Raw genomic sequence first — 25,791 nt, 5'->3', positions numbered from 1 at the left:
GTATAAGTGTTCCCCGATTAGGGGTGGAGAAGAAAGACGCCAGACACTGAGGGACAAGCTCTGGTACGAAACTGAAGACCATCAGGTCGCCAGTAGATATGTGGGGGGTACTGCAGGACTCGGTAACACAACAGCATGAGACAGAAAGCCTCAAGGAAGATAGGGGGTTTCCCAGAGTAGCTGATGAGGGATATGTGATAAACAGTGTTTGGGGTTTATGTTATGTTCATTGGGAGAATCTATTTAGTTGAAAAGGTTTATAAAGCGCGAACATGACCCGTACGGGTCTCAGAGCGCTGTACAAAGGAGCGGAAGCGAAAGGAGGTGAAGGCATGAATACAACACCATAAAGGACTGTAACAAGCACAAATACAAAAACAAGACCAATAACTCATCTTGTGGGACATGTAAGAAGAGCAACAAATCTTATGGAGCACGTGTAGAAACAAAGTTGCAATGCTGAAAGAGGTCTCAAAGAGTATCAACAGGAAATAAAAGTTAGTTAGAATGGTAATCGTATCATACATACTGTCTTTTGTTAGAGTAACAGTACTGATAAATAGGATATGTATTGGATTAGCATATTATAATAGCTGATTATCACATACTGCCAAGGGTTGTGACGAAGGTTTGTGTTTGTCCGGATTTCGAGTGAATGTGGTGGGTTAGTGGTTGGAAGGACACTGAAGTATGATTCCTTAATTATACGCAACACCCCCCCACTGTCTTGTGAGTATTGCCCAATGGAGGGGATGGGACTTACCTGTTAGTTGTCCTTTTCTCTACAGAGGTCAAGGTTGTGTACACTGCTCTGGGGACTAAAGACATCTATAGGTATAGTGTGTGCCATCTAAAATGAAGGGGCTTACAGCACTAGGATTGGGTAATGATCTGTTGAATCCCAGTCAACAGGGGCAGTTTAATGAATACATTCTTAAGACTTCTGTGGAATGGAAGTCTGATTTCTTCCAGCAGGGCATACAACATTCTTGGGGGCCACACATGGCAATGCTTGATTGACAGTTTTGTCTTTAGCCGTTCACTGTTTCTCAAGTAGGATCCAAGATTCACCGCTTGTTCTCTGTCCACCTGTAGTACTTAGTTGTCTCTATAGTTCGGCTGAGCCTTTTAAATTGATTTACAGGAAATACAACAAGTATTGAAAGCCATGCGTGTTTCAAGGTGAAGCCGCAGGAATCTGACTTCAATTGGTGTTATGTGGTTAAGTTATTTGGATCCTCTAAGAGTACAAGGCCGCCTGGTACTGGTAGAGGGATCTAAAAAAAAGTTGCTGGGCTCTTAATGTCCCTACACAAAAGCTGTTGGTGTAGAGGGGGTTAGGGAAGACACCTGTAATGAAGGTGTTTCCCTTGACATACCATTCAAGGTGGCACAGACTCATCGGATGGAGAAAGGTGCCGAATGAACTAACTCTCTCAAGCCTGCTACTTTTTCTCATTGTCCACCTTTACTTCTAATTCATTGCCAGGCTGTGAATTATTTCTCCCATTCTCATCTCCTGTTCTCCAAAATCTTTCTTTCCATGGTTAAGTGTCTCTCACCCTTGCTTAAGCTCAGTCGTGATGTTTTTAACTTCCATTCCTTCCCCTTTTTCCCTACTTCGGCTATCCAATACTTAGTTTCATCCACAAACCCTGCTTCTCATACTCTGAATTTCACCATTAATTCATTCAGTGTTCATTTGCTCCTCTTTTCTTCTCCCCAGCTTACTTTCATTCTACTCTACGCCCCTTCCTCATTCTCTCTGTTGTTAATACATCCCAGGATGCTGTGACCTCCCTTGTCCTTTTCTCACACTGTTCTGATCACTGCTTCACTTCCATCCAGATAGAATCTCCTCTTGCTCTCCCAAAGGGATGTGCAAATTCACACACCGATTTTGTCAAGTTCATGTTGTTTTTTAAACTTGCTAGCTTCCCAATGTTGACAAAATTTGAAAAGAAAGTGTGTGTAAAATCCTGTAAAGATAAGATTTTTTTAGGAAAAAACGTGCGAATCCTCCTCGCAGGTGATTTTTTATAAAGTTTTAAAAATTTGCAACACTTCAGTTTCAAAATGATAATGTCCCACACTTAAAGATTTTCAACACGCTATTTCCTTCTTCCGTTGCAATCTTGATTTGGAGTAAATTGGATTTTCTGTTCAAACCAATGTTATACCATATGCACTTGCAGTGCACATCAAGTTCACATTTCAACAGGAAAAATCAGGCAAAGTGCCCAGAAAGAAGCAAAATATGTGGAAATTGATGATCGGATCAAGGGACCAGATTTACTATCTTTTCACGCAGTGAGGCAACCAAATTTACTGCACTGCATTACGCAAGAGGGAAAAAACAGCGGAGATCTATATCTACTAGGGTTGGCCTGCAGTTGCTGTCTTCCCCCAAGCTGCCACCCTAATAAGTCTGCCTTGCTTGACATATAAGCTTGTGCCATGATCCAGAGGAAGTCTGCACTGTCTAGCATAGGATTTGTACTGGATGTATACCCTATCAGTACATATTGCTATGCCTAGAGAACCTCAAGATGATGTTATGCATTGAATGTGTACTGTGCACTTTAGCACACATGCAATGCATGGGTTTTGTTTGAGAAATTAACACATTTCCCCTTCCTAATATCTGGTTCGAGGAGGTGTTACTTTTTTACTCAAAGCCCCATATGTCTATATTTGCAGATCAATGTTTGCGTGAAAACGTGTGTGTGTGAATGCCCCCATGACACAAAGTAACACACAGCAATTCAAATCTCTTTTTTTGATGGAAATAGGACACCTTTCCAGCATAATATACCCTTTGTCAGTGAAGAAGTGTAATCTTGATCCCATCTGAGATACTATAGGAGTGCATCATAATTAAGGCTCTCGGTTTCATGTTTCTTTTTTTTTTATTTCCGTCTGTCTTTATCCATATTTATTTTTTTGCCATTTTATCTATATTTATCCATAAATATTTTGTGTTTTGCGTGTAAATGTAGTTGTAAAACTGTACATTTCCATATTTATTTAAATGATAGATACGCACTCATACTTTGATGTCTGATGTGTTTTAGCTATTTAAGTTGCCAAATATTACATAACAGTACATCCACTGGCAAATATTAGCATTATACCACAAATGTATGTTGTCACATGCAGTTATTTAAAGAAATTTCATCCTGTTTTTAAATTTGCCACGCTGTCTATCTGCTCAGCTCCTGGGCTATAATTAATGTCACTAAGGTGAGTGGAGTATTGCATAATTGAAATATTCCACATGAAGTATTTGTGTATAGAACATAATTATTAAAGGTCGATATAACATTTATATATTAATAGGGTGGGAGAAGTTAACATAAACTGTGTCCCATTGTGAGCTTACTAAATTAGAATGTGTATGTGTAATCTAATGCTTAAACATTTATATGTGTAACAAGAATTAATTCCATCCAGGTGCATTTAGAATGACATCTTCATAATTCTTTACAATTTATACCTGTATTAGGAAGCTGAATTTATTATGTGTGTAGAAATGTGCACATATTCTGTAACCTTGTGCAATTTTAATGTTGACTAGAGTGGGCCCCAGGAAACCAGTTCAGTTCATGCTCACGTTTCGACTCTAAAATGTAATTCATATTTAACCTTTAATGCAGAATGCATGTGCTTGTATTTTGTCTCCACTGCAGGTATGAACAGAGCCTCATTAGTTAGCATAGAAGGGTTTGTTTTCCTTAGATAGCAAGGTATGAGAAGAGGAAGTTGGCAAGCAGAAGCGCGGTAACGAGCAAGGAGGAGAGTTCTCATGGGAGAGGAGAGGAATGACCAAGGACAAACGAAGTTGCAACTTATCGATGTAGGTAAGGGGTAAACAACCTTTACAACGCAACTTTTACAACACACTACCATTACAACAAATCTTTTACAACGAACGCGATGTAACCACGCGATGCCATTACAACGCAAGTCTTTACATCGACTTGCGCTAGATGGCGGGCTAACATTACAAATAGTGTAGTTTACTATCCCAACACCTTCCCTACTGTTAAGTGGACTGGAGTTGGAATAGTAAATTACGCTTTTCTAATGTTAGCACGCCATCTAGCGCAAGACAATGTAAAGACTTGCGTTGTAATGGCATAGCGTAGTAACATCGCAGTCGTTGTAAAAACCGCGATGTAACTGCACGCGTTGTAAAGACTCGCATTGTTACGTCATACATCCAGGTAAGGTGGTAAAAGTATCCAGTTGTTCCAGAGCTGCGGAAATTCACTGGCAAGGATTATGTGGGATTATCTCCTCTGAATGCAACTGATATTTTATGCTAAACATAGTGAAGGACAGGAAAGTCACCTTAGGTTTTCACAGAGAACAGACTTTTGCTTCTGTGGCTTTATGCTACTTGACCCATGATCAGAGTGCCTTTTACTGAAGACTCCGACAGCTGACTCCTTCTTGATTTCACCTTTACTAAATGCTTCTTAGTTTAGTGTTGCCCTGTTAAGGTAGTGTAGGGAAAGACAGCTTGCTCATGCTTACTTTGGAGAATCATCTGATGCAATTTAATACTTTGTTCTTTTACCTGATCATCTGTATCATCATCATAGAGTTAGTCGTCTGCTTTGTATTACATAGGTTAAAACGCTTCAGGAGATTTTAATTTATCTTGATCTTTCTATATTTCTTCATGATCATGTTGAGATTGGTCTACATTGATTTGTTTCTTAAATTTATAATTAAACCCTACTAACCTCAGAGTAAGTTGTCGAGTGGGTTATTGTGTGGCCACATTTGGTTACACTGTATTGAGATGTTAACAAGTGATAGTTTTCTTCCTTTACTTCTCATGCTGCTATAAAGGTCTCCGCTCTAGAGATAAAAGTTTGAGTGGGGCCGAGCTCCAACATGCTGGAAAGTATATAATGCATAGCTTTGCTTTACTTCGCAATGGCACAAAGCCTTAGTAACCCTAGCACTTAGATTCAATGTGCTAACCCTTATTAAAAAAACATCAGTATGTTGCAGCAATGTCAGATTTGGTAAATACGCACCCTGCGATAGTTGTATTTACTGGATGTTCTAATACCCCACCAAAAACATGGGACTCAGATTAGGCCCCTCAATATGTAGGTGCTACACAAAACTCTGAGAGGTAAATAAACAGTGGCGTAGTATGGGTACCTTTTATCCTAATGCAAGGAAAGAAAATGGCCCCTAATCCCACTTAAGTAGTAGAGCACGCCATAGTTTGCTTGCGGTGAAACCCTCACACCTATGGGCCTGGTGCCAGGGCATCAGCTGCACCAATGGCAGCTATGCCACCCCAAATAAACACATTTCGTAACACCGTTACTTTTTTTTCTTTAAAGAGGACTAAGTTGGTCAAAAATATTGATCTTGAAGTAAAAAGTGTGCAATTAATTGAACACTTAAACTTGGAAATATTTGCGCATATGTTTTATTAGAAATTGTTCCTGCCCTCTCAAGTGGAGGAGATGGGGCAATGGCCTAGGCACGTTCACTTCTCAGTTGGTGTCGCAGGAGCAGGACTCGCCATACATACATCGCTCTCCTTCTTCTTTTCCGCTGCGCTCAGGTCCTGATGGAACTTCTTAGCGATGTAGGTCAGGAAAGTGATGTACTCAGAGAAGTCGATCAGGCCATTCTTGCGAGTGTCGATGATATCGATGATCTCAAGGCATTCTTCCTCAGTCACATTTTTCTGCCGTGAAGAGAAAGCAAGATGGGGCACGTTGAAAATCAGACTCGGGTATGAAGCAAAAGAGATGAACCACATTGCATAAACTCAAAGCTTGAATAGTGATGAAATAAGTGCCAGGGCCCTCGTCATGACTCTACTGCAGCTAGCACCACCCATTGCTACTGCCAGCGCTGCCAAGGATAGTACTAACACAACTACTAACCATCACACTGCTACAAGTGTGACGGTTCAGACTATTCCAGGTTCCAAAGCTATAAGAAAGGCTTTAGCAGCAAGTTATGGTCATTTTTAATGCATATTGAATTAATAAACAACTGTAGCTGTGCTTATCTCTAAATTAGTGAAACACCGCCACCATGTGGCAGACTGTCCTAAGTACAGGTTTTGACAATAAGTGCCGGTGCCAAGCACACCAGTTCAAATTAAGCACTGCATAAACTTTGCACTGGTGCAAACATGTAGGGAATGGGCCAAGCATATTGCGCTTTAGTCAATTTTTTGCCATTTTTGAGGGAAACCTTAAGCCTCTGGCCTTTGCTTTATGCTAAATTAGGATGTAGAACTATGTATCACATTTTCTGACTGTACATCAGGCTTTATTAACTGGGGCCGTATCTTGAAGAGCTGAACTGGCTCGGTGCAAAGATGAGAGCCAGCTAGTATGCGGTTGAGGTGGGTAAAGTTCATACATATGACTCGGAATCTATCTGATCTAATGCATGAAATGCAGACAGTGCAAGTTGGAAAAATTGAGGCATGAACTGTACTCTGTGGCTGCAGAGGTCTACAAGAGTGTACACAAGAACATCTCAGGCACTTATTTTACCCATTCTAAGATTAAATCTGACTGCAGGGGCACGCTACAAAAGTCAACGTTTGCTTCACACCAATGAGAAAATCTAAAAAAACAACTGACTTAGAAGCGAAAATATATCTATGAATCTTGCAAAGAATGACAATGTCTAGAGAGAATTCTTTTTCCATGAAAACTGTTTGAAAAGACTGTTTTACATGCGTGAGGGACTTGCCAAAGCATTTTTCACCTGGTGTGCACCACATATGTATTTACAGGGTCAATAAAGTACATTTTCTTGTAAAAGGCTAGATGGGGTGAAGACACATTCCCTACATTGGTACACACTACAGGTCGGCAGGACACGAAGTGCATTTCAGGTAAAGAATATTGGAATTTAATTTACCCTATACTGGAGCAAAGCTGCCAAGTTTTCAGACTGCTCATGTGTGACAGTTCCATGGCTTCAGTGAGCGTATGAGTGACATTCCATTGCCAAATGTGTGACATCAGGCAATGGCACTCGGAGCATTGAAGGGAGTGGGTCGGGGGCAGCTCTTACAAGAAGCATGCCGTATGCATAGCGGGGAGGAGGTGAAGTACCTTCAGTAGCGGTCGCTTGTACAGCGTAGTAGTGCGGCGGGGGCAGGGGGAATACAAGCTAAAAAAGACATAATTATGTTGGAAAGGCGTCCGCCGGAGGGGGGTTCGGTACACGTCTTGCCCCCCCGGTGACCCACCTCTCCCCAGTAGGCCGAGCCAGGCGCGCACACCCTGAACTCACACTACGAACAGAAGGACACCACACGTGTTCTTTGTAGGACGATAGGTTCTTTTATCGAAGGTTTCAAGGGATCTTTATGATCCAAGGAGTAAGTAGTACATCAGCGGCACAAGATACTACAAATCGGTGGTAGGGGAATGGGGGTAGCGGGACAGTCTTTGAAGGTAGTGTCTCTGCCAAGTACCCTGCGGATAGCTCACAATCCTCGAGCTGGAGGGTGTTGTTTCTCTGGGCGATCTCTTGCCAATTCGGACTCGAGGGGAGCGCCGCGAGTCACTCAGCAGGCACAGGTAGTCGGAGTTCGGGAGCCGCGATCTCGTCAGCAGGGCTCAGATGGTTCAATGGCTGGGGGCCGCGAGTCACTCAGCAGGCCCAGGTGGTTCGGAGTTCGGGAGCCGCGATCTCGTCAGCAGGGCTCAGATGGTTCAATGGCTGGGGGCCGCGAGTCACTCAGCAGGCCCAGGTGGTTCGGAGTTCGGGAGCCGCAATCTCGTCTGCAGGGCTCAGATGGTTCAATGGCTGGGGGCCGCGAGTCACTCAGCAGGCCTCAATGGTTCCAGGTCTTCTCTGCCATTCGTCCCTCCGGCACCCCCTGTTATACTCCCCCTGCCCTTTGAAGTCCGGAGTCCTCGCAGAGAGGGGTCTTTGGTGACTGAGGGGGTTCGGCGGGATTTCCTGCCGCTCGTTTCTTTGGTCTTTTCAGGTGGGTCTGGGAGGGTCCCCAGACGCTCGGCAGGCGAGGCGCCTGCTCCCCAGGGGCCTGGTGGCCGATCGAGCCCTCCCGGGGGAAGGCGATCCGAGGTGCGACTGGGCTGGCGCCTCTTGGTCTGGTTCGGGGGTTCCCGCTCCCTCGGTCGGGCATGCGTGGTAGGGTGTCGAGTCTGTCGGGGACTCTGGCTGGCCCTCGGGTCTGTGTGGCTGGGGCGGCCGGAGTCGGAGATGCCGTGTCTTGGGGGTGGTTGCAGGTTGGCGGGATGATCGGGAGGGCATACGCCATGAGGCCGGTCTCACACGCATCCCCCCCAGCTGAAAGGCGCGGAGAACTACCCATCCACTGGGGGGTTCTCCTCGCCAAAGCGGAAGAACCGGGACAGGCCGTCGGCGTTGGCATGATCCGTCCCGGGGCGATGCTCGACAGTGAAGTCCATCCCTTGGAGGGAGATTGGCCATCGTAATAGCTTGGGGTTCTCTCCCCTCATCTGCATCAGCCACCGCAAGGGCCGGTGGTCCGTCTGCACTCGGAAGTGGGTTCCGAACAGATAGGGCCGTAGTTTCTTGAGGGCCCAGACTACGGCGAAGGTCTCTCGCTCTATGGTACTCCAACGTTGTTCTCGAGGCAGCAGCCTTCGGCTGATGAAGGCTATGGGCTGATCTATGCCCTTGTCGTTGAACTGTGAGAGGACGGCTCCGATGCCGTGTTCGGATGCGTCGGTCTGGACCACAAACTCTTGAGAGTAGTCGGGGGCCTTGAGTACTGGGGCGGTGCACATGGCGGTTTTCAAGGCGTCGAACGCCTGCTGGCACGGGGGGGTCCACTGCACCTTCTTCGGGAGCTTTTTGGAGGTCAACTCTGTGAGAGGCCCCGCGAGGCTACCATAGTTTTTAATGAACCGCCGGTAGTATCCTGTGAGGCCCAGGAAGGCCCGGACTTCTGTCTGAGTGGTGGGGGGCTCCCAGGACTTGATGGCGTCGATCTTTGGTTGGAGGGGGGCGACCTGCCCGCTGCCCACCTGATGCCCCAGGTAGACCACGGAGCCTTGTCCGAGCTGGCATTTGCTGGCCTTCACTGTTAGGCCGGCTTGGCGCAGGGCCATCAGTACTTGTCGGAGGTGCTGGAGATGCTCGTGCCATTGAGAGCTGAATACGGCTATGTCGTCAAGGTACGCTGCGCTGAACTCCTCGAGTCCGGCCAGGACCTTGTTTACCAACCGCTGGAAAGTGGCCGGGGCATTTTTCATCCCGAACGGCATGACCCTGAAGCGGTAGTGTCCATCGGGTGTGGAGAAGGCGGAGCGTTCTTTTGCTCCCTCCGTGAGCGCAATCTGCCAGTAACCGCAGGTTAGGTCGAAGGTGCTGAGGAAACGTGCGGCCCCAAGGCGGTCGATGAGCTCGTCGGCGCGGGGAATAGGGTGAGCATCCGCCCGGGTGACCGCATTGAGCCCCCGGTAGTCCACACAGAATCTTAGTTCGGGGGCGACCCCAGGGGCGGCCGCTTTTGGGACCAGGACTACCGGGCTGGCCCAGGGGCTATCGGAGGGTTCGATCACTCCAAGGGTCAACATCTTCTGTACTTCGGTCTTGATACAGGTGCGGACCCGGTCAGGCACCCGGTAGGCTCGGTGTCTCACAGGTGGGCTGTCGCCGGTGTCTACGTCGTGGACACACCAGTCGGTGACCCTTGGGATGAGGGAGAAGAGGTCTGCGAATTGTCTGAGCAGCTGGCGACAGTCGTCGGTCTGTTGGGGAGTGAGGGTGGTGGACAGCTTCACCCCCTCCACGCAACCATCCAGTTCTTTTGCGCACAGGGGGTCGGGCAGAGGTTCAGTGTCTTCTTCCGCCCCATCATCGGTGGCCAGTAGCAAACTCAACTCCGTTCTCACAAAGTGGGGCTTGAGACGGTTCACATGGAGAACCCGGAGGGGGTTCCGTGGGGACTGTACATCGATCAGGTACGTGACCTGACTCTTCCGCTCGATCACCTTGAAGGGGCCAGTCCATTTGTCCTGTAGGGCGCAGAGCTTCACCGGGGCCATGACCCAAACCTGCTGGCCCGGCTGGAACTCGACCAGAGTTGCGTTCTGGTCATACCAGCGCTTCATCTCTTCTTGGCTGGCCTCGAGGTTAGCCTCAGCGAGCTCTCGGAACTTCCGGGTCTGGTTGCGGAGCGCCAGGATGTAGCGGAACACATCAGGGGGGGTTCCCCGGGGGCTTGTCTCCCAGCCCTCTTTGACCAGGCTCAGGGGCCCCCGGACGGGGTGTCCGTATAGCAGTTCGAATGGGCTGAACCCCAGGGATGAGGCAAGGCAAGGCATTTGCCACCCCATTAGGAAATCGCAAACAGTGTCTGAAACACTGTTGTACATTCCATTTTGCGAGTCGCAAATTGCGAGTCGCAAAACGTCGCAATTTGCAACTTGCAAAATGAAATGGCCGTACATCCAGCCAGTGCTTCTGTCCTCTCTTGGTGTTTGGGTAGTGGGGCCTTACGCTACTCACCCCACAGAAGATGGGCAGTTCCGTCTGGATCATCCTCACGGCCTCTTTTGTGCTCAGGGTGGTTTTATCACTGTCCGTGTCTGCGTACTTCCGAAAGGTGTCAATTAGGAACAAGAGAGCATCTTCCAGGACAACTTTTGACATCTCGACTGTCTCCTGAAAGACAAACAACGAAATATTTTGGGTGAAGGAAATACTATACGGTAGTGGGTGGACCAGCCTTGTCATTTGTGGTCTGGAACCCAGCGTCAAAAGTTACAAAACAGTCTTACCTGAGCTCTGCCTCTTTTTTTTTAACTTAACGTAATTTTTCTGTACCATATTTATGTCTCCTCAAAGGATGTTGCCTTCAAGGGCTGTGGAGGGCCAAATGCTGACAAGTGCGAGGAAACAGGATTGGTACGACAGGAGGGCAAAAAGAAGAACAGAGCTGGAAGGGATAGTGAAGACGAGAATGATGGTTCACCACCACGGGAACACATCAAAGTGTTAAAATGATATAATATGTCCTACTGGCCTTATAATGATCTACATGTAAATCCAGTACTTGTATAACACACGAATCACCCCCGAAGGGGTATCTCGGCGCTGGAGGCCGTTGAGAAGATTAAGCGAGCTATTGCCCAGAGTCGCATGGTGCTGGGCAGACCCCTGCTGCCGGAGCCGGGGATCGAACCCTGATCCCCAGCATCCAGCGTCAGTCACCCTGGCCACGGTGCCACACCTCTTCCCCACTTTATTTACCACACAGCCTCAGAGGTCACCTGAGCTCCACCATTGCTGTTTTTCTCTTGAATGAGTTCAATATTTCGTTCAACTATTTGCCAGTTCCAGAATGGTGTTTTGCATTTAAAGCAGGGAGCTTTTTAGGTTTCACTGAAAGAAAGCTTTTAGCTGCCTGTTGTTGAAAGATCTTTACCAGAACATGCAGCTGGCTTGGATCCAGTGCGCTGCATGCCATGAGCTGGCTTTCTTGCTGCTCTCATTTGCTTCCTTCTTATTCAGTGGCTTTCCTTCCGCATCCTGTGTTTGTCCCTCCCCTAGAGCACAGCTTCTTTACCATCCTTTTGATTATCCTTCCACAGGTGACACTGCAAGAGAGTGCAGGTGTTTTCTTGCTCTCTCCGTCGTATGCTGCTTTCCTTCTGCAAATACTCACTCACCCCTCCCTGCCCACTTCCTGTTTCTCCCTCCTCGCCACCACCCCAGTTCATTCTCTTCTTTCCTTGGAGAGGCATTTTTTTTTCTTGCTCTATGTTGCTCTCCGGCCCACTCACATTTGCTTCCCCCCACCCTCACCTCACTAACTTGTTATATGCGGTGAGGGGATTAGGATGACTAAAAATGCCAGGGCATCTTTTGGGTCCCAGCCTGGCCCTGTGCAAGGCCCTGTCTGTCCCTCCTCACAGCAGCCACAGAGCCCATCTTTGGAATCTGGAGAAGGAGTGTGAGATTTGTCAAAGTTCCTACCTCCCTCCCAAGATAGGCTGCTACATGAGGGCAAGGACTGCTGTACCGTCATGCCTGGCCTGCATCCGAAGCATACCCCCAGGCAGCGGCAGCTCCGAGCGGGGCCCCACTGCTTTTCAGCAGGGCAAAAGTAGCAAACTAAAATGATAATAACATGATGTAATTTTCATGTTATTTTTCCCTGCTAGGGCAATTTTGCGGGCGGGGCATGGCTGGGCTGCTCAAGGAGCAGGGGAAGGAGTGGTTGAGGCTCTTTCTAAGTGCGCATGATAGTTTGGCCAGCCGTTTTGGGCCAACCAAACAGTCTTATGCAAATAGCATGTTCTCCACCCGGCTGTATTGCACACCCTGGTTGGAGAACATGCACAGGCTCCCAGTTCCTGTCTGAGCGCCGAACCACCGCACTCTGACCAATCACGACGCTGCTATGATAATGCTGGTAACAGCAGTGTTGTGATTGGCTTAGGGGAGCCTGTGTGCTTCCTGCTTTCGCTCCGGGACTCGTTGGGAAAAGAAGCGGAGGAGAGACGCGATGGAGAAGAGGTAAGTGTATTTCTTTCTTCACCCTTCCACCCTTGATTTTTGCCCGCCGCCAATGCCCCCAGGGGCCTGTAAGAGAGTGCAGTGCTCCTGGAGGTCATGGCACCCACCTTCTATGCCTTGTAGGCCCAGTCCAATGCTGGCCGTGCAGTGTCTGGTGGCGGGAGCAGTGGTCAGGCACGCTTGATCGCTGCACTCACCGGCTGCGTGCAGTAGAGGGGTAGTCAGATCAAATTTGCTTAGATTCCTCTTGGTTCCCATTCTGACCCAGACCCACTCAGAATCTTACTGATTTACTGCTTTTCCACCCCACCTCCTCAACACTTCATTGCCCAATGGGAGCGCGAGGTCGCACTACGCACTGCTACAAAAGACGCTGTTACAGAATGTGCTTACAGGGTCAGGAAAGTTACAATGCCAGGACCCTGAAGATGTTAATAACTGCAGAAGGCAGGGAGAGCAGCTTCACAGCTGTGTTGTCACCCTGGGAGAGCTTGCATGTTTATACTGGACGGAAGACACCCTGGGAGAGCTTGCATGTTTATACTGGAAGGAAGACACCCTGGGAGAGCTTGCATGTTTATACTGAAAGGAAGACACCCCGGGAGAGCTTGCATGTTTATACTGGATGGAAGACACCCTGGGAGAGCTTGCATGTTTATACTGAAAGGAAGACACCCCGGGAGAGCTTGCATGTTTATACTGGACGGAAGACACCCTGGGAGAGCTTGCATGTTTATACTGAAAGGAAGACACCCCGGGAGAGCTTGCATGTTTATACTGGACGGAAGACACCCTGGGAGAGCTTGCATGTTTATACTGGAAGGAAGAGGTTGCTAGTAACGACTAGAAGAATTCGCTTTGAGCAAAAACCCCCACAGTGCTTCAATGCAAAAGACAAGTTTGTTGTCTTAAACCCTTGATGTTCTCTTCAAGATAAACAGCGTGGTTAAGCTAGGCCACTATTCGACGTGTTTGTTTATGTTTATAAATGTGTGTTTTCGGTGTGGAGATGGTAGGGGTCCTTGGGTTTGCTCATTTTCTGGTCTGTGCATAGATGCACAGGGCCTAAATAGAATGTAGAGGAGCTAGCTACTAATTCTGTGTAGGAATGTTTAGACAGAGCAAGGCCATGCCAGTGTGCATGCTTTACAAACATTTGTCCTCAAACCCAACGTTTACACCTCTAGCACTCAGTCTTTCTTGTCCTCTCATCAGTTTTGTTCTACATTATGCATCATAAAAACAGGACCCACATCATTTGATTGGGAAAAACCATCACAAGTTTATTTATAATTGTGCCACATGGGTAGGCTTAATTTAAGGGAGATTTGGGTGTTCAGTGCCTTGTTAGATTAATAGCTGACACTCATCCTGAAAACCAAGCTGGAGCCACCAGAAATACCCATATTGTGTGTTATTTTGTACTGTTATGCCATGCTAGATAAATATTTATGAATTATCTCACTAGGAGCACAATGCCAAAGTTTCATGAAAGGCAGGTATGTTCAACCCATGTGAAACTATGCCAGAGATGTGAAAAGATATTTTAAGATCCTTCACTTACAATAAGAACTTTTTGAGACAGGTAAGAAGATGGAATCAGCAAAAACATGCCAATTGTTGCTAAGTGCGGTCGCGCTGTATAGTAATCATGTATCAAAGGATGTTGGAAAAATGTTGCGCGACAGTCCTTTGAGAAATAACCATTCGAAAAGTTTATTGTTTCTACAAGGGAACACTTAAGAAGCCAGTTGGCAAAGATGTGCATAGGTGTCTTTGCCATTGCAGCACCAATGTTTTCCCCAGTAGGAGCTGCTCAGAAACAGGTGTTCATGCTTCTCACTGGCCAGATTTCAACCGGTCCAATTTACTATCCCATTGCTGACCTTGTACTAAAACAACCCACGGCAGGTAAGGCAGCAAGCAAAGTTGCTGCACTGCATTGCGTGCCCAGGAGGGCGCTGAACACTGCTCTATCTATTAAGATATGGCACTCTTCAGCTCTCTACCTGCGCTGTCATATTTGTTGCTGCTTAGTGCCAATGCTGGCACCCTTGCCTACAATAGTAGCCTGACTGCTGTAGTTTAAACCTGCAGTTCAACCTATTAAAATGACCCCTTTTGACAGGTAAACATTTCCCTTTCAATTATTACAAAGTAACCTTATGTAGGTTTTGTAGCCCGCAGGGTAGGGTCCATGGCATTTTAAAGTAGAACATATAGAAAATTAGTGTTACCATATCCCTACAGTGACAAGACCCAAAACGCTATTTTCACTGTGGCAGGCCTAGCTTTCCTATGTAGAAAAGCAGAGTACAGAGTAAAATACTAACACAGTATCTCAGGAATGGAATTAGCTAGAAAATAATTATGCAACTATTTTTAATAGGTATTAAAATACAACCAACGGTGAAGTCAGATTTTTAATAAACATTCATGAAAAGTAACTTTTAAAAAGTCACCTTTCTCCTAACTGAAGTTCCTCAAGGCTAATTTTCATTAACACTCCAGCTTCACACAGCCTGTGCTCAGCTTTGAATAGGATTTGAATGAGGGGTGAAATGCCTCCCAGGAGCAAACAATAGGCTTGCCTGAATGGGCAGAGGTGACTCATCTGAGCTCCACAGAAATTGCAGAGTGGGCACTGTGGGCCTCCTTTTGATATTACAATGTCAAATACTGCTTCACATGTCTGCAAAGCCACATGTAACACTTACGGCATACTTGGAATGGAAAGAACAAAATGCCAAGACAATTCTGGTGGATCCTGTCTGGTTGATAAAATACATTGCTTTTGTCCTACCAGACTTCTGTCTCTGGGTTTGTTGTGGATACAATGCATACTTCAAACAGTATTTTAGTGTTAGGTGTGGGAGGACACTAGGATCACCATAGTAAACTCCCCACTCACACCCTGAGCTTCGGAGCTCATGCTCAGGATGGCCGAAGACCTTTGCCATCTTGGATCTACTCCAACACATTAAGTATTGTTTGCAGTGAGGCAAACAGAAACTACAGCAAAAGCAGGTAGGTGAGAACATGAGAACCTTTACTTCATGGTCAGAGAGTAAATAGGAGTGTCTTAGGGGGCCTGTCACCCACCCACAGGCAGATGAACCCTACCAAGCCTACAAAGCTGGACCCTCGCCCAGCCTTCCCCAGAAAACTCAAAAGAGGACTGGACCTGCTGTCTGTGACCTGAAAGAAGTCCTGAAGAACTAGACCTGCTCCCTGTTGAAACCATGACAAAGAAGTGGATGCCTAAGGTGAGTTGGCTGGCCTCCAGTGTGGCTACAGGGAAACAACAAGGTGCAAGATGCCTTTTCCTGGAAGTACTCAGTTGACTAGCGGCAACTGCAGCCTGCTGTTGGCTTTTGCCTGACATCGACAGTCTCTGAGTCTCTAAGTGCCTCCCCTGAGCAGTGGTGCTGGAACCATTTTCAGACTGGGACTGCTGCCATCAATTTTACAACAAACAAATGATGGACGGAATGCTGACAATGCAGACATTCTCCCCCAGTCAAGAGATCTGGGTTAAATCCATCATTCTTTTGCCCACTACGCCACCCCAGTTCAGACATGGCCATATGCAAATCAGTCTTGACCCTGTGCCTCATGGGAACAGTCCAGCCCGAACTGCCAAGCCATGTCTTCCCTGGACCGGAATCAAGCATCCTAGGACCGGTTTCTGGCTATCAGCCGTCATCAGCCAGGATAGCTTGACTCCAGTGGCGTAGTGAGCACGGGTCCCACGTCTGGGAATACCCATCCCACTTAGGGCGAAAAGCGTTACAACAAACAAATGATGGACGGAATGCTGACAATGCAGACATTCTCCCCCAGTCAAGAGATCTGGGTTAAATCCATCATTCTTTTGCCCACTACGCCACCCCAGTTCAGACATGGCCATATGCAAATCAGTCTTGACCCTGTGCCTCATGGGAACAGTCCAGCCCGAACTGCCAAGCCATGTCTTCCCTGGACCGGAATCAAGCATCCTAGGACCGGTTTCTGGCTATCAGCCGTCATCAGCCAGGATAGCTTGACTCCAGTGGCGTAGTGAGCACGGGTCCCACGTCTGGGAATACCCATCCCACTTAGGGCGAAAAGCGTTACAACAAACAAATGATGGACGGAATGCTGACAATGCAGACATTCTCCCCCAGTCAAGAGATCTGGGTTAAATCCATCATTCTTTTGCCCACTACGCCACCTCAGTTCAGACATGGCCATATGCAAATCAGTCATGACCCTGTGCCTCATGGGAACAGTCCAGCCCGAACTGCCAAGCCATGTCTTCCCTGGACCGGAATTTTACATCACTAAAGTCAAAGGGGTTCTGAAAAATCCAGACATCACACAAAGAACAGGTGTTGTAAATGAGTCACGTCTATTCAGCACGAGAATGGTAAGAGAGTAGTATGTGGCTGCTATTGCATTTAGGAGCACACTGCCACAAATAGATTAGTAAAGTAGTACTTATGCAGCATGCGGTAGAGCACTGTCATTTACATATAGTACATTTTCCCTTGGAATGACCACTAAATTGGCATAAAGATACAGCTTTACTGATAAAACTATTGCGCACAGAAAGGATCATGCGTGGAAACTGATTTTTAGAAAATATCTATCATTTGCACATCACCAAGTAAACTGTCTTGATTAGTTTTGATCCGATTAAAATATTTGCTTCCATCACACTTCAAAGTAAGCAAAAAAAGTTCTTCATTTGGCGTTCCTTTTTTTTATTTATTTTGACATACTTGTAAACACCGATATCCATGTTAAAAGGATAAGCGCCAATTTGTCAGAAGACATAGCCTAGCCTTTGACCTCTGCCTTTGCACACACAGAAAATGTGACAAGTGAAAAAGTTAATTTTAAGCCATTTTTATTGCTCATTCACCCTCTGAAATGCAGCATGGTTACTTTGGGGGTGCTGCAGTAGCCCCACACCAATACTTCGAGTACCTATGCCCCTTAGGCTCCGAGGGCCTTAGAAGTGTACTCCTGCAGTTGGCTGAGACTCTGAGGGCTAAATCGGAAGGAAAATCTTTGAACAGGACAAACAGGGTTGGTGCATTCAACCAGTGCATCATCGCGGTCAGCCTCATAAAGCGCCTCGGTCCCAGTCTGTCACCGCCATTGATTACAATAGGTGCTTTGCCCATTCGGGGACTATTTTAACTCAAAACTTAAAAAAATATCTCTGGCTCCCCTTATTGAATTTTTCTCATCATGGTGTTATTTTGTTTATTAAATTGTACTCTGATTTTCTAATTAGATTTGGAATTTTTATTGTATGCTGTTTTGACTCCATTACAGTTTTGGGACTGCCTAAATACTTTGGACATTGCCCTACATTAAGCCTGCCTGCTCTGTGCCAAAGCTACCACGGTTCAGCTCCGGTTAATTTCCCGGCTTTGAGAGTTCTTTCTGACAAGAGGTGTGATACTTCTGGAGGTGAGCAGTCACCCACCACACACAATAATCCAAATTCTTACACTGTAGAATTGTCTTCAAGCCTCCAGTTTTTCAGACCTCCGTTCTTCTGATCTTCTATCATCCCGCTTCAAAGTGATATGTCACCTGATCTTTAGTTCTTCAGTCTGTTTGACTTCATAAACCTTGCACTTTGGGAAGTTTGCAAAGTTTTGTAAACTTTATGTAACTTTGCTTGTGAGTAACATTTTTGCAGAAAAATGTCTCACCAAAACCAATACCCAAGCAAGAGAAGTTCTGGCCGCACAGATGCTAATCTTGTTAAGTGATAAAAGTGGGCACTCACCCTTTAGTGGTCAAACTACACTAAAAACATAAATACAAATGAACAGAGAAATATTCAAAAGGGAGTGCCTCAATAGTCAAACAATTTTACTGTAGAGCTTGTTCTCTCTTGTCCTTCAGAAAAAACACATTATTTAATGGTGTCAGTATCAATATACTTTTCTCCAAGATCAAAATAACATGGGAGCCTTAGTGTGAAGTCTCAAAACAGTTCTCTATATTATTGTTCAAAACATCAATTATTCAGTCCGGTCAACGCTTTTCATCCTCGGAGAGGACTTCATCACGGTTTCCTAGCTGTGATGCTGCATTATATTATCCAGTTGGAGCTTACAGAACCCAATGGGGTGTGGATATTAAGCTGATATTTTTATATGGCCTTCCGTTCTATTCCTATGATAGAAAATGAGCAATACGCATGTCCCAAGAATATTTTGGGAGAACTGATTCCCTTACACTTAGACACTGATGGGATATTGCTACAAAGAAATACATAAACTCTGATGAAGTCCTCTCAGAGGACGAAATGTGTTGGCAGGGCTGAATCATTGATGTTTTGAAGAATAATAAAGAGAACTCTTTTGAGACTTCACGCAATAGCTCCCATGTTATTTTGATCTTGGACAAGAGTATATTGATACTGACACTGTCCTATAATGTGTTTTTTCTGAAGAAAAAACGATAACAAACTCTAAAGTAATATTATTGGACTATTGAGGCACTCCGTTTTGTGTATTTTTCTGTCTCACAAAAACCTTTTGCGTGAATATTTTCTCAGATTAAAGGAGATTTTTTTCTATGAAACATATTTTTATTGATTTTGTTCTCAAAATGAAGAATTTTCATTTTTTACAGAGTTTTCAAAACTTGTGACGTTTTAAATAAAACTTTAAAAAGTTTGAGGAGTATATCACATCTTCACACACACAGTATCTTCATCATTGTCTTCATCTCCTTTTGCCCGTCGGGCCACTTCTTTCCCACCCACTAGATGATTTGGATTTTGGCTTTCTCTGTTACGTTGTTTTTACTTTCTGTCAGACTGTTATCTTTCATTATTCCAAATTCTATCAGTGTCTCTTATCCTCTGTATCTTAGTTCAATTTACCCATCTTATCTTTTTTCCACTATTCATTTTGTGGCCTCTCTTCTTTTCTTTAAGTAGCTTTGTAACTTGTGGCAGCCTTAGCTATGCTGTTATGTGTCCTTCTGTCTGATAGGCCCCCTTGACTCCCACATGCTTCTCAGGTATCTGTTATCATTACAAACACTACTGAAAGAAAAAGATTTGTAACGAAATGTTTATATTGAAATTGATTTTCTAAATTAGCATGCTCCGACATCTAAATCTGATTAATAGGTATTAAAAAAATAAATAAATAATGCAACCTTTTTTTACAGATAAGGGTTTTCCATTTGATGCTGTTGTCTGATTTTAACTACTGGATTCTGCAGGTGAAAGGCTCCCCGTTCTAGCTTTACTGGTTAGTTGAAGGAATTTACTTAAACCTGCTTAAGAAAATAACTTTCTGAAGGTGAGCTGCAAAACTGGAAAGGGTGCCGCAGGCTATTAAGGATACCGAAAGGGACATTCCGAGCCAACGCCCCAAATCAATCTGAAAAGGGCAGAGGGAACCAGCAAAAACCAGATGTAAGCCTCAGCAGGACAGCACACAGGCGAGTTCCACCCCCTTCTTTCTGCTACCGCTTTGATCATTCCTGTACATTAACCTCTCACTGTGCAGTGTCTTATAAAACATAAGTCCTACCATTGTCAATTAATGCATGGTAAAAATCTGTTTTGCATCAGACATACATATTTTAATTCACCCCGCGTAAAAATAAAAGGTAAGGTCTAGTCATGCAGCTTTGTAGTGAGCATGACCTTAAAAAGCAAAAAACTAGGCAATAAAAGGGTCTTGCTCAATACTCTTATCCGAGGACTCTTGGAGTGCATTTCTGGCCTGCAGAATAGTGGAAGAGAGGAACTGGGGAAAACACCCACTAAGTAACTCTTTCTATGGCCTGCACAAATCCCAGTTCTCCCACAAAGGGAGCATGGACTAAATCAGGATTATACCAGGGGGCCCCTCCTCTTCAATGCCCCAACTATTTAGGGGGACCCCATTCAGCCCAAGGTCAATCAAAATTTCTCTGAGGTATGGGAGACTCGGGGTTCCCCTCCACATTTTGAGAGGAGACTTCATTTTGTGTTACGTCACTGGATTATTACAGCAGCAGTCGTTGCAGGTAAGCGACAGAAAAGGGAAAAATAAATTAATAAAACCTATTCCGTCGTCTGTCGTCATCCACCCCGTCCTACCCCGCCCTACCGCGTTTATCTGGACGGACCGCCGCTGGGTTATTATACTAGCCAATCTAAGTGCACAGCGGGGGTTCTGACCTGCACATTTTGCATCAGGAAAAAACTGATGTAAAATGTGCATACCAACATCCATATTCTGTGTTTTTGTGCACCTGAGAAGGGGTTTGAGCTCTAAAGGTGTGATAACACCACTTGGGCTACATTTATAATTCGAGTCACAGGAGAAGAGTATAACCTTTTACTTAATGACCCTTCAGTACGAATGAAATTCACCCTGTGAAACATGCAACAGGAAACAATACCACACTTCAGTAACTGATATAGATATATATTAATATATGGCGTGTGTGTCTATGGGTGTGTGTATATATATATATATATATAGAGAGAGAGATAGATAGATAGATAGATAGATAGATAGATAGATAGATAGATAGATAGATAGATAGATAGATAGATAGATAGATAGATAGATAGATAGATAGATAGATAGATAGATAGATAGATAGATAGATAGATAGATAGATAGATAGATCACTTCCTGACCAACATATAGGAAACAAGGGAACAATGAGGTATCGGCAGATTGCAGAACAGTGACATTTACCTAACCAGTAGACTTCATCTGCTGCCACTGTCATTATCAGATATCCCAGACCCTCCTTCTGATGGTCACTGCAGTCATCAGCTACACAGACACAAAATAACTGACCACTCGCCCAAGACAAGATCACTGACCACAGACTAATTGATCGTCTCAACAACAAATCTAATATTTAACCTCATGCCAATTAATATCTTTGTCAAAGTCTGTGTACCTGTTCCACATGATTTGGGATTCATTGACCAACTGCTGCAACTTCTCATCAACTACCTTTACTGAAATGCTTTATTTTTTTTAGAATGAAAAAAAGTGTATATCTTGGAATATATGAATATTACGTACTTTGGTCCAGTAAAATCATTGTCATAAACTCTACAGAAACTGTTTTATTCTGGATCAAAACAATGGTGGCATGATGAGACAGAGGGCAGGGCCGGACTGGCCGTAGCGGGCACCGGGCAATCCCTCGGTGGGCCGCGCGGGTGGGGGCCGGTTTTGGGCCCCTGGGGGCCGTTTTTGCAGCAAAGCAGCAAAATCGGCTCTGTAACAAAAACGGCCGAAAACCGGCCCTGGCAAAGAGCTCGGCGGCACCTGGGGGGGGGGGGGGGGGGGTTGGGGGTGCAGCCCGAGCACTTGGCCAGGGCCGGTTGTGGTTCCCAGTCCGGCCCTGACAGAGGGAGACGACTAGTGCCAGGCAGGCAGCCAAATTGCACGATGAGAGGGAATGAGACGGCCAGTGCCCGGCATGCACAGGGGATGATGAAACGCTGGAACACATATTGTTTTTCTGCCCTCAGTACAGTAGGCTAGTGGTTTGTTCCCCTCTGCAAAAATCTTGGCACCAGAAGTCACGTGGCTGCCTTTCGAATTCTGAGAACAAGTACAAGTAGACTCCATGTATTTGGTGTGGCAGCATTTCTTATGGCCTTCTGGATCAGATGTACAAAGTGCCAATGAAATGGGGAGAGTCGACCTCGAAGCTGGGGAACTGGGTTCAAGTCTCAGCAACAACGCTCAACATCCTGTGATTCTGGGCAAATCACTCAATCTCCCCAGTGCCTAACAAAAATTAATGTGTCCTTCTGTAACGAAACTGGTGCTCATGTAAAGCGCTCTGATACCCAATGTCTCGGGTCTAGTTGGCGCTATATAAAACTAAAAAGAAATAAAAAATGATGCGGTCGTTGTGACTCCATTCCGCCAATGGCATCTACTGACGGGGACAAGGGCTTTGTATTTGTAACCCCCAAACCAACAAGGACCTATTGCTTTTATATATCATGTGAAGGTCGTTTTAGTGAGTCATTAATTTGTAGATAGCTGCTTTTAGTCTGTAGAAAGAGTTGCTTCTTTTTAGCTTTAATTTAATGTTTTTATCCGTTGGTATGTTTTAACCTCTGTATTTCCCTCTCTGTCAACAGGTGCTTTGTTTTTATTCATGTATTTTGTATCTTGTTTTTATCTTTTCTGTGCTTGGATGATCTTTGTGATCGAAATTAAGTATTTTTATGTATGAATCAAAACCCTGTTGAAACTTTTCAGTACTTTAAAAAACAAATCCTATCATTGGTCTAGCACGGCCTTTGAGGACCCTGCAGCAAACTGTATGAGTTTGCTCTTTTGCTATGACAAAGTACTTTTCTGTTGAAAAAAGTATTTTGGATGACTTAACATTTAGAGAACATGATGCCGAAAAATCAAAAGTGTGTTCAATGTGAATAGTTTTTTTTGTTTAGAATGCTTTATTGAGATTATATGAAAAATCAAATACAGAATATACATATAATATTATCTGTGAACTGGTTTTAATACCATGGACTGCACACACACCAGACTTGGTCAAAAGTCTACCTATGAGCCCACACATTAAAGCCATTATGGTGCAGGTCATAATTGACATGTATTCAAACATTTTTGAAAATATATGCCCAAGAGTAACACAAGAGATTTTATGACCCTTCACTTTCAATAAAAGTGTTTGGGGGGGGGGGGGTATCACATATTAATCATGGCTTGCATGTGACCTTTGGAGATATGGAGATTTTTCCTAAGTGTGTCGCATCGTATTGCAGATTTGTGTTAAAAAACTGTAGAAACATTTCATGGGGCAGTGACCTACCAGAAAATGATACTGTATACCTCAAAACGTATATAATCCAAAGATCAGTTCCCAAAGCTCTGCATGTCATTGCATTGCCAGTGTTGAATGAATTGCCCAGGATCAAGTGATTATGCGTTCAGGCTCCTATAAGTCCTGGCGTCCTGTCAGTCTAATCCTCAAGCTTAATGCTGATCTTGGTTCATCATAATCACCAGCGAACATATGTAATGCACTAAAATGAGCACGTGGGTATCCGGACACTGTGCGTGAACAAAATTGAGAGTCAAAGTCTTAGAACAGCAACATTTTTAAGAGGTATCTTAAGCCATTAATGCTACAAAGGATGATATTTCCCTATCCAAGGGAATTACTCATTCTGAGAATTTCACTATATATCACAGCTTGCCATTTGGATGTTTCTTGCCCCACTCTGTCTGCTGTCCAACTGGTGCATTTACTTAAATGTGCCTCTTTCTTTATCTGATGATCTAACGCATATTGCATTGATTTAAATCCTATTTCTTATCACCGACTGATATTATGTCAGTCCTCCTGTGTCAAAATCTCCTGACTTTAGTCATCCAATGCTTAAGTCCCCTGTCCTCCAGCCTGTCGACTTGATGCCTCCGAGTCTCCTGATTTCTATTGTTTGGTCTTCCAATTTCCTTCCCTCCTAGTTTCGTCCCTGCTAGGGTCTGTTTTTCTGTCTCCCAAATGTTCTGACTGCACTTGTTCAGTCACTAATTCTATTCTTGTTCTGGCTTCTGTCCTACCCTTTTCCAAGTTTCCTAGATTCTACTAAATGGTCTCCAGTTCTCTTGATCTTCTATCTACCTTTTTCCAAGTACGTGCCCATGTGATCAGGCCCACCTACATTCTAGTCATCTGTTCTGCGGCTCTAGCTCTTGTCTCTATCCGCTCCTTTCCAAGACTCTGTCTCCTGTCTTCCTGATTGTCTGTTCTCGTACCACTTGCCCAGCCTCTATTCTCCCCTCTATAAATCTTGTGTTTCCTGTCCTTATCCTTTTCTTTACTTCTGTCTCTAAGTCTCCTGTCTTTAAGACTACTACCTTTTTGTCTTCCATCCCTTATCCTCAAGGGTACATCTGAAATCTTCTATCCTCTTTCTCTTCTGACCCGTGTCTTCGCTCTTTTTTCTTCTCATGGTCAGTTCACTTTGTCTTCTATCCTCTTGTCTCCAAATCGCATGCCATCAGTTCTGTTCTCTAGTTTCAATGTCTCTTGACCAACATAACTTCTGCTAGTGCCCAGCCTCCATTAAATATTTTTCTATTGCCTATCTCCTGATCGTGTGACTCTTGACTGCTAAGCTATGTTTATTTTATGTGGTCTGATTTATGACTATTTTAGTTTAGATGTCCTCTGGCATGTTTCTCCACTACATGTTATCCCAACAAACTTTACAATAAGAGAAACGTTTGTAAATATCCTCTAGACTATTCTAAGTAGATTTTATAATGTCATTAACACATTAGACTAACTTAAAATATGTGAATGTGCATGCATGTAAAATCATAATTTATGACTGCCCAACTGGAAAACATATAGTACCTACATTTTATACGCAGTAGGAGTTTTCCATTTGCTGACTCAATTTGAAAGAAAAGAAGTTCCTCAGGTGAAAGGCGCTAAATCCCAGCTTTACTAGAACAATGAAGATTTGCTGAAAAAACTGAAAATAATCACAGCTTACCTAAGTGACACAAATGGAACAGGTTCAGCAGACTGAAGAAGGCATCTATAGAGGAGATGTATAGAGTACTTATAGAAGACATTCCAAGCCAACGCCCATCAGTAATCCTCATTATGAACGACGAGGTCAGCAAAAACCTGATCTATCCCTCAAGAGAGCAAGCACACTCCCTAGCCCCAGGCCCAACCTCTGCTCAGCCTAGGATAATCACGGCTTCGCTGAATTAATGACTCTTCCTGCATGATTCTTGAAATGTGCAAATCTCGCTGTTGCTAAGAAATCTCTAAGAATAATAATAAAACATGGAGGGCAATGATTTTAGAAAAACCTTTTCTGAAGCAATGCACTTTAATGTTATAGTTCTGATCCAGAGATGGGCTGGGCTAACAGGTAAAAATCAAAGCTACAATTCCACGGCTCACCATGTTCGTCCCTCAAAGATTGAATGAAAAGCTCATGGAAATTTAACGTTTCCACCCAATGCTAGATGCCTTGGTGGATACAAGTTCCCTCACCTGCGACAGGAATATAGCACATTATTTAAGTTTAATTAGCTGTGGTCTCTAACAGGCACATGCATCAAACCTTTTTGCGATCGCAAACGGTGCGAATCGCAAAAATTGGCCGTTTGCGATCGCAAAAGTCAGTGTAGAAATGCATCAACTGTATATTTGCGAAAAACCAATTTTTCGCAAATATAAGGAATCGCAAAACATTCTGCGAATCAAATA

The 25,791-nt window shown here is 44.7% G+C and overlaps 1 protein-coding gene across 1 annotated transcript; it reads right to left on the bottom strand.

The window, feature by feature from the left end:
* Nucleotides 1-5,440: 5,440 nt before the first annotated feature.
* On the bottom strand, nucleotides 5,441-25,170 carry LOC146772814 (protein S100-A6-like). The gene is made up of 3 exons (XM_085638264.1): nucleotides 25,061-25,170; nucleotides 10,516-10,671; nucleotides 5,441-5,722 (listed from the first exon to the last, which is right to left on the bottom strand). Exons 2-3 carry the CDS (start codon nucleotides 10,657-10,659, stop codon nucleotides 5,519-5,521), a joined length of 348 nt encoding a protein of 115 aa, XP_085494390.1. The 5' UTR covers nucleotides 10,660-10,671; nucleotides 25,061-25,170; the 3' UTR covers nucleotides 5,441-5,518.
* Between the last annotated feature and the right edge of the window lie 621 nt (nucleotides 25,171-25,791).

Source organism: Triturus cristatus, chromosome 12, assembly GCF_964204655.1.
Source record: "Triturus cristatus chromosome 12, aTriCri1.1, whole genome shotgun sequence".
Taxonomy (NCBI): domain Eukaryota; kingdom Metazoa; phylum Chordata; class Amphibia; order Caudata; family Salamandridae; genus Triturus; species Triturus cristatus.
The sequence above is the reverse complement of the archived record's forward strand: the minus strand, read 5'-3'. Positions and strand labels throughout refer to the sequence as shown.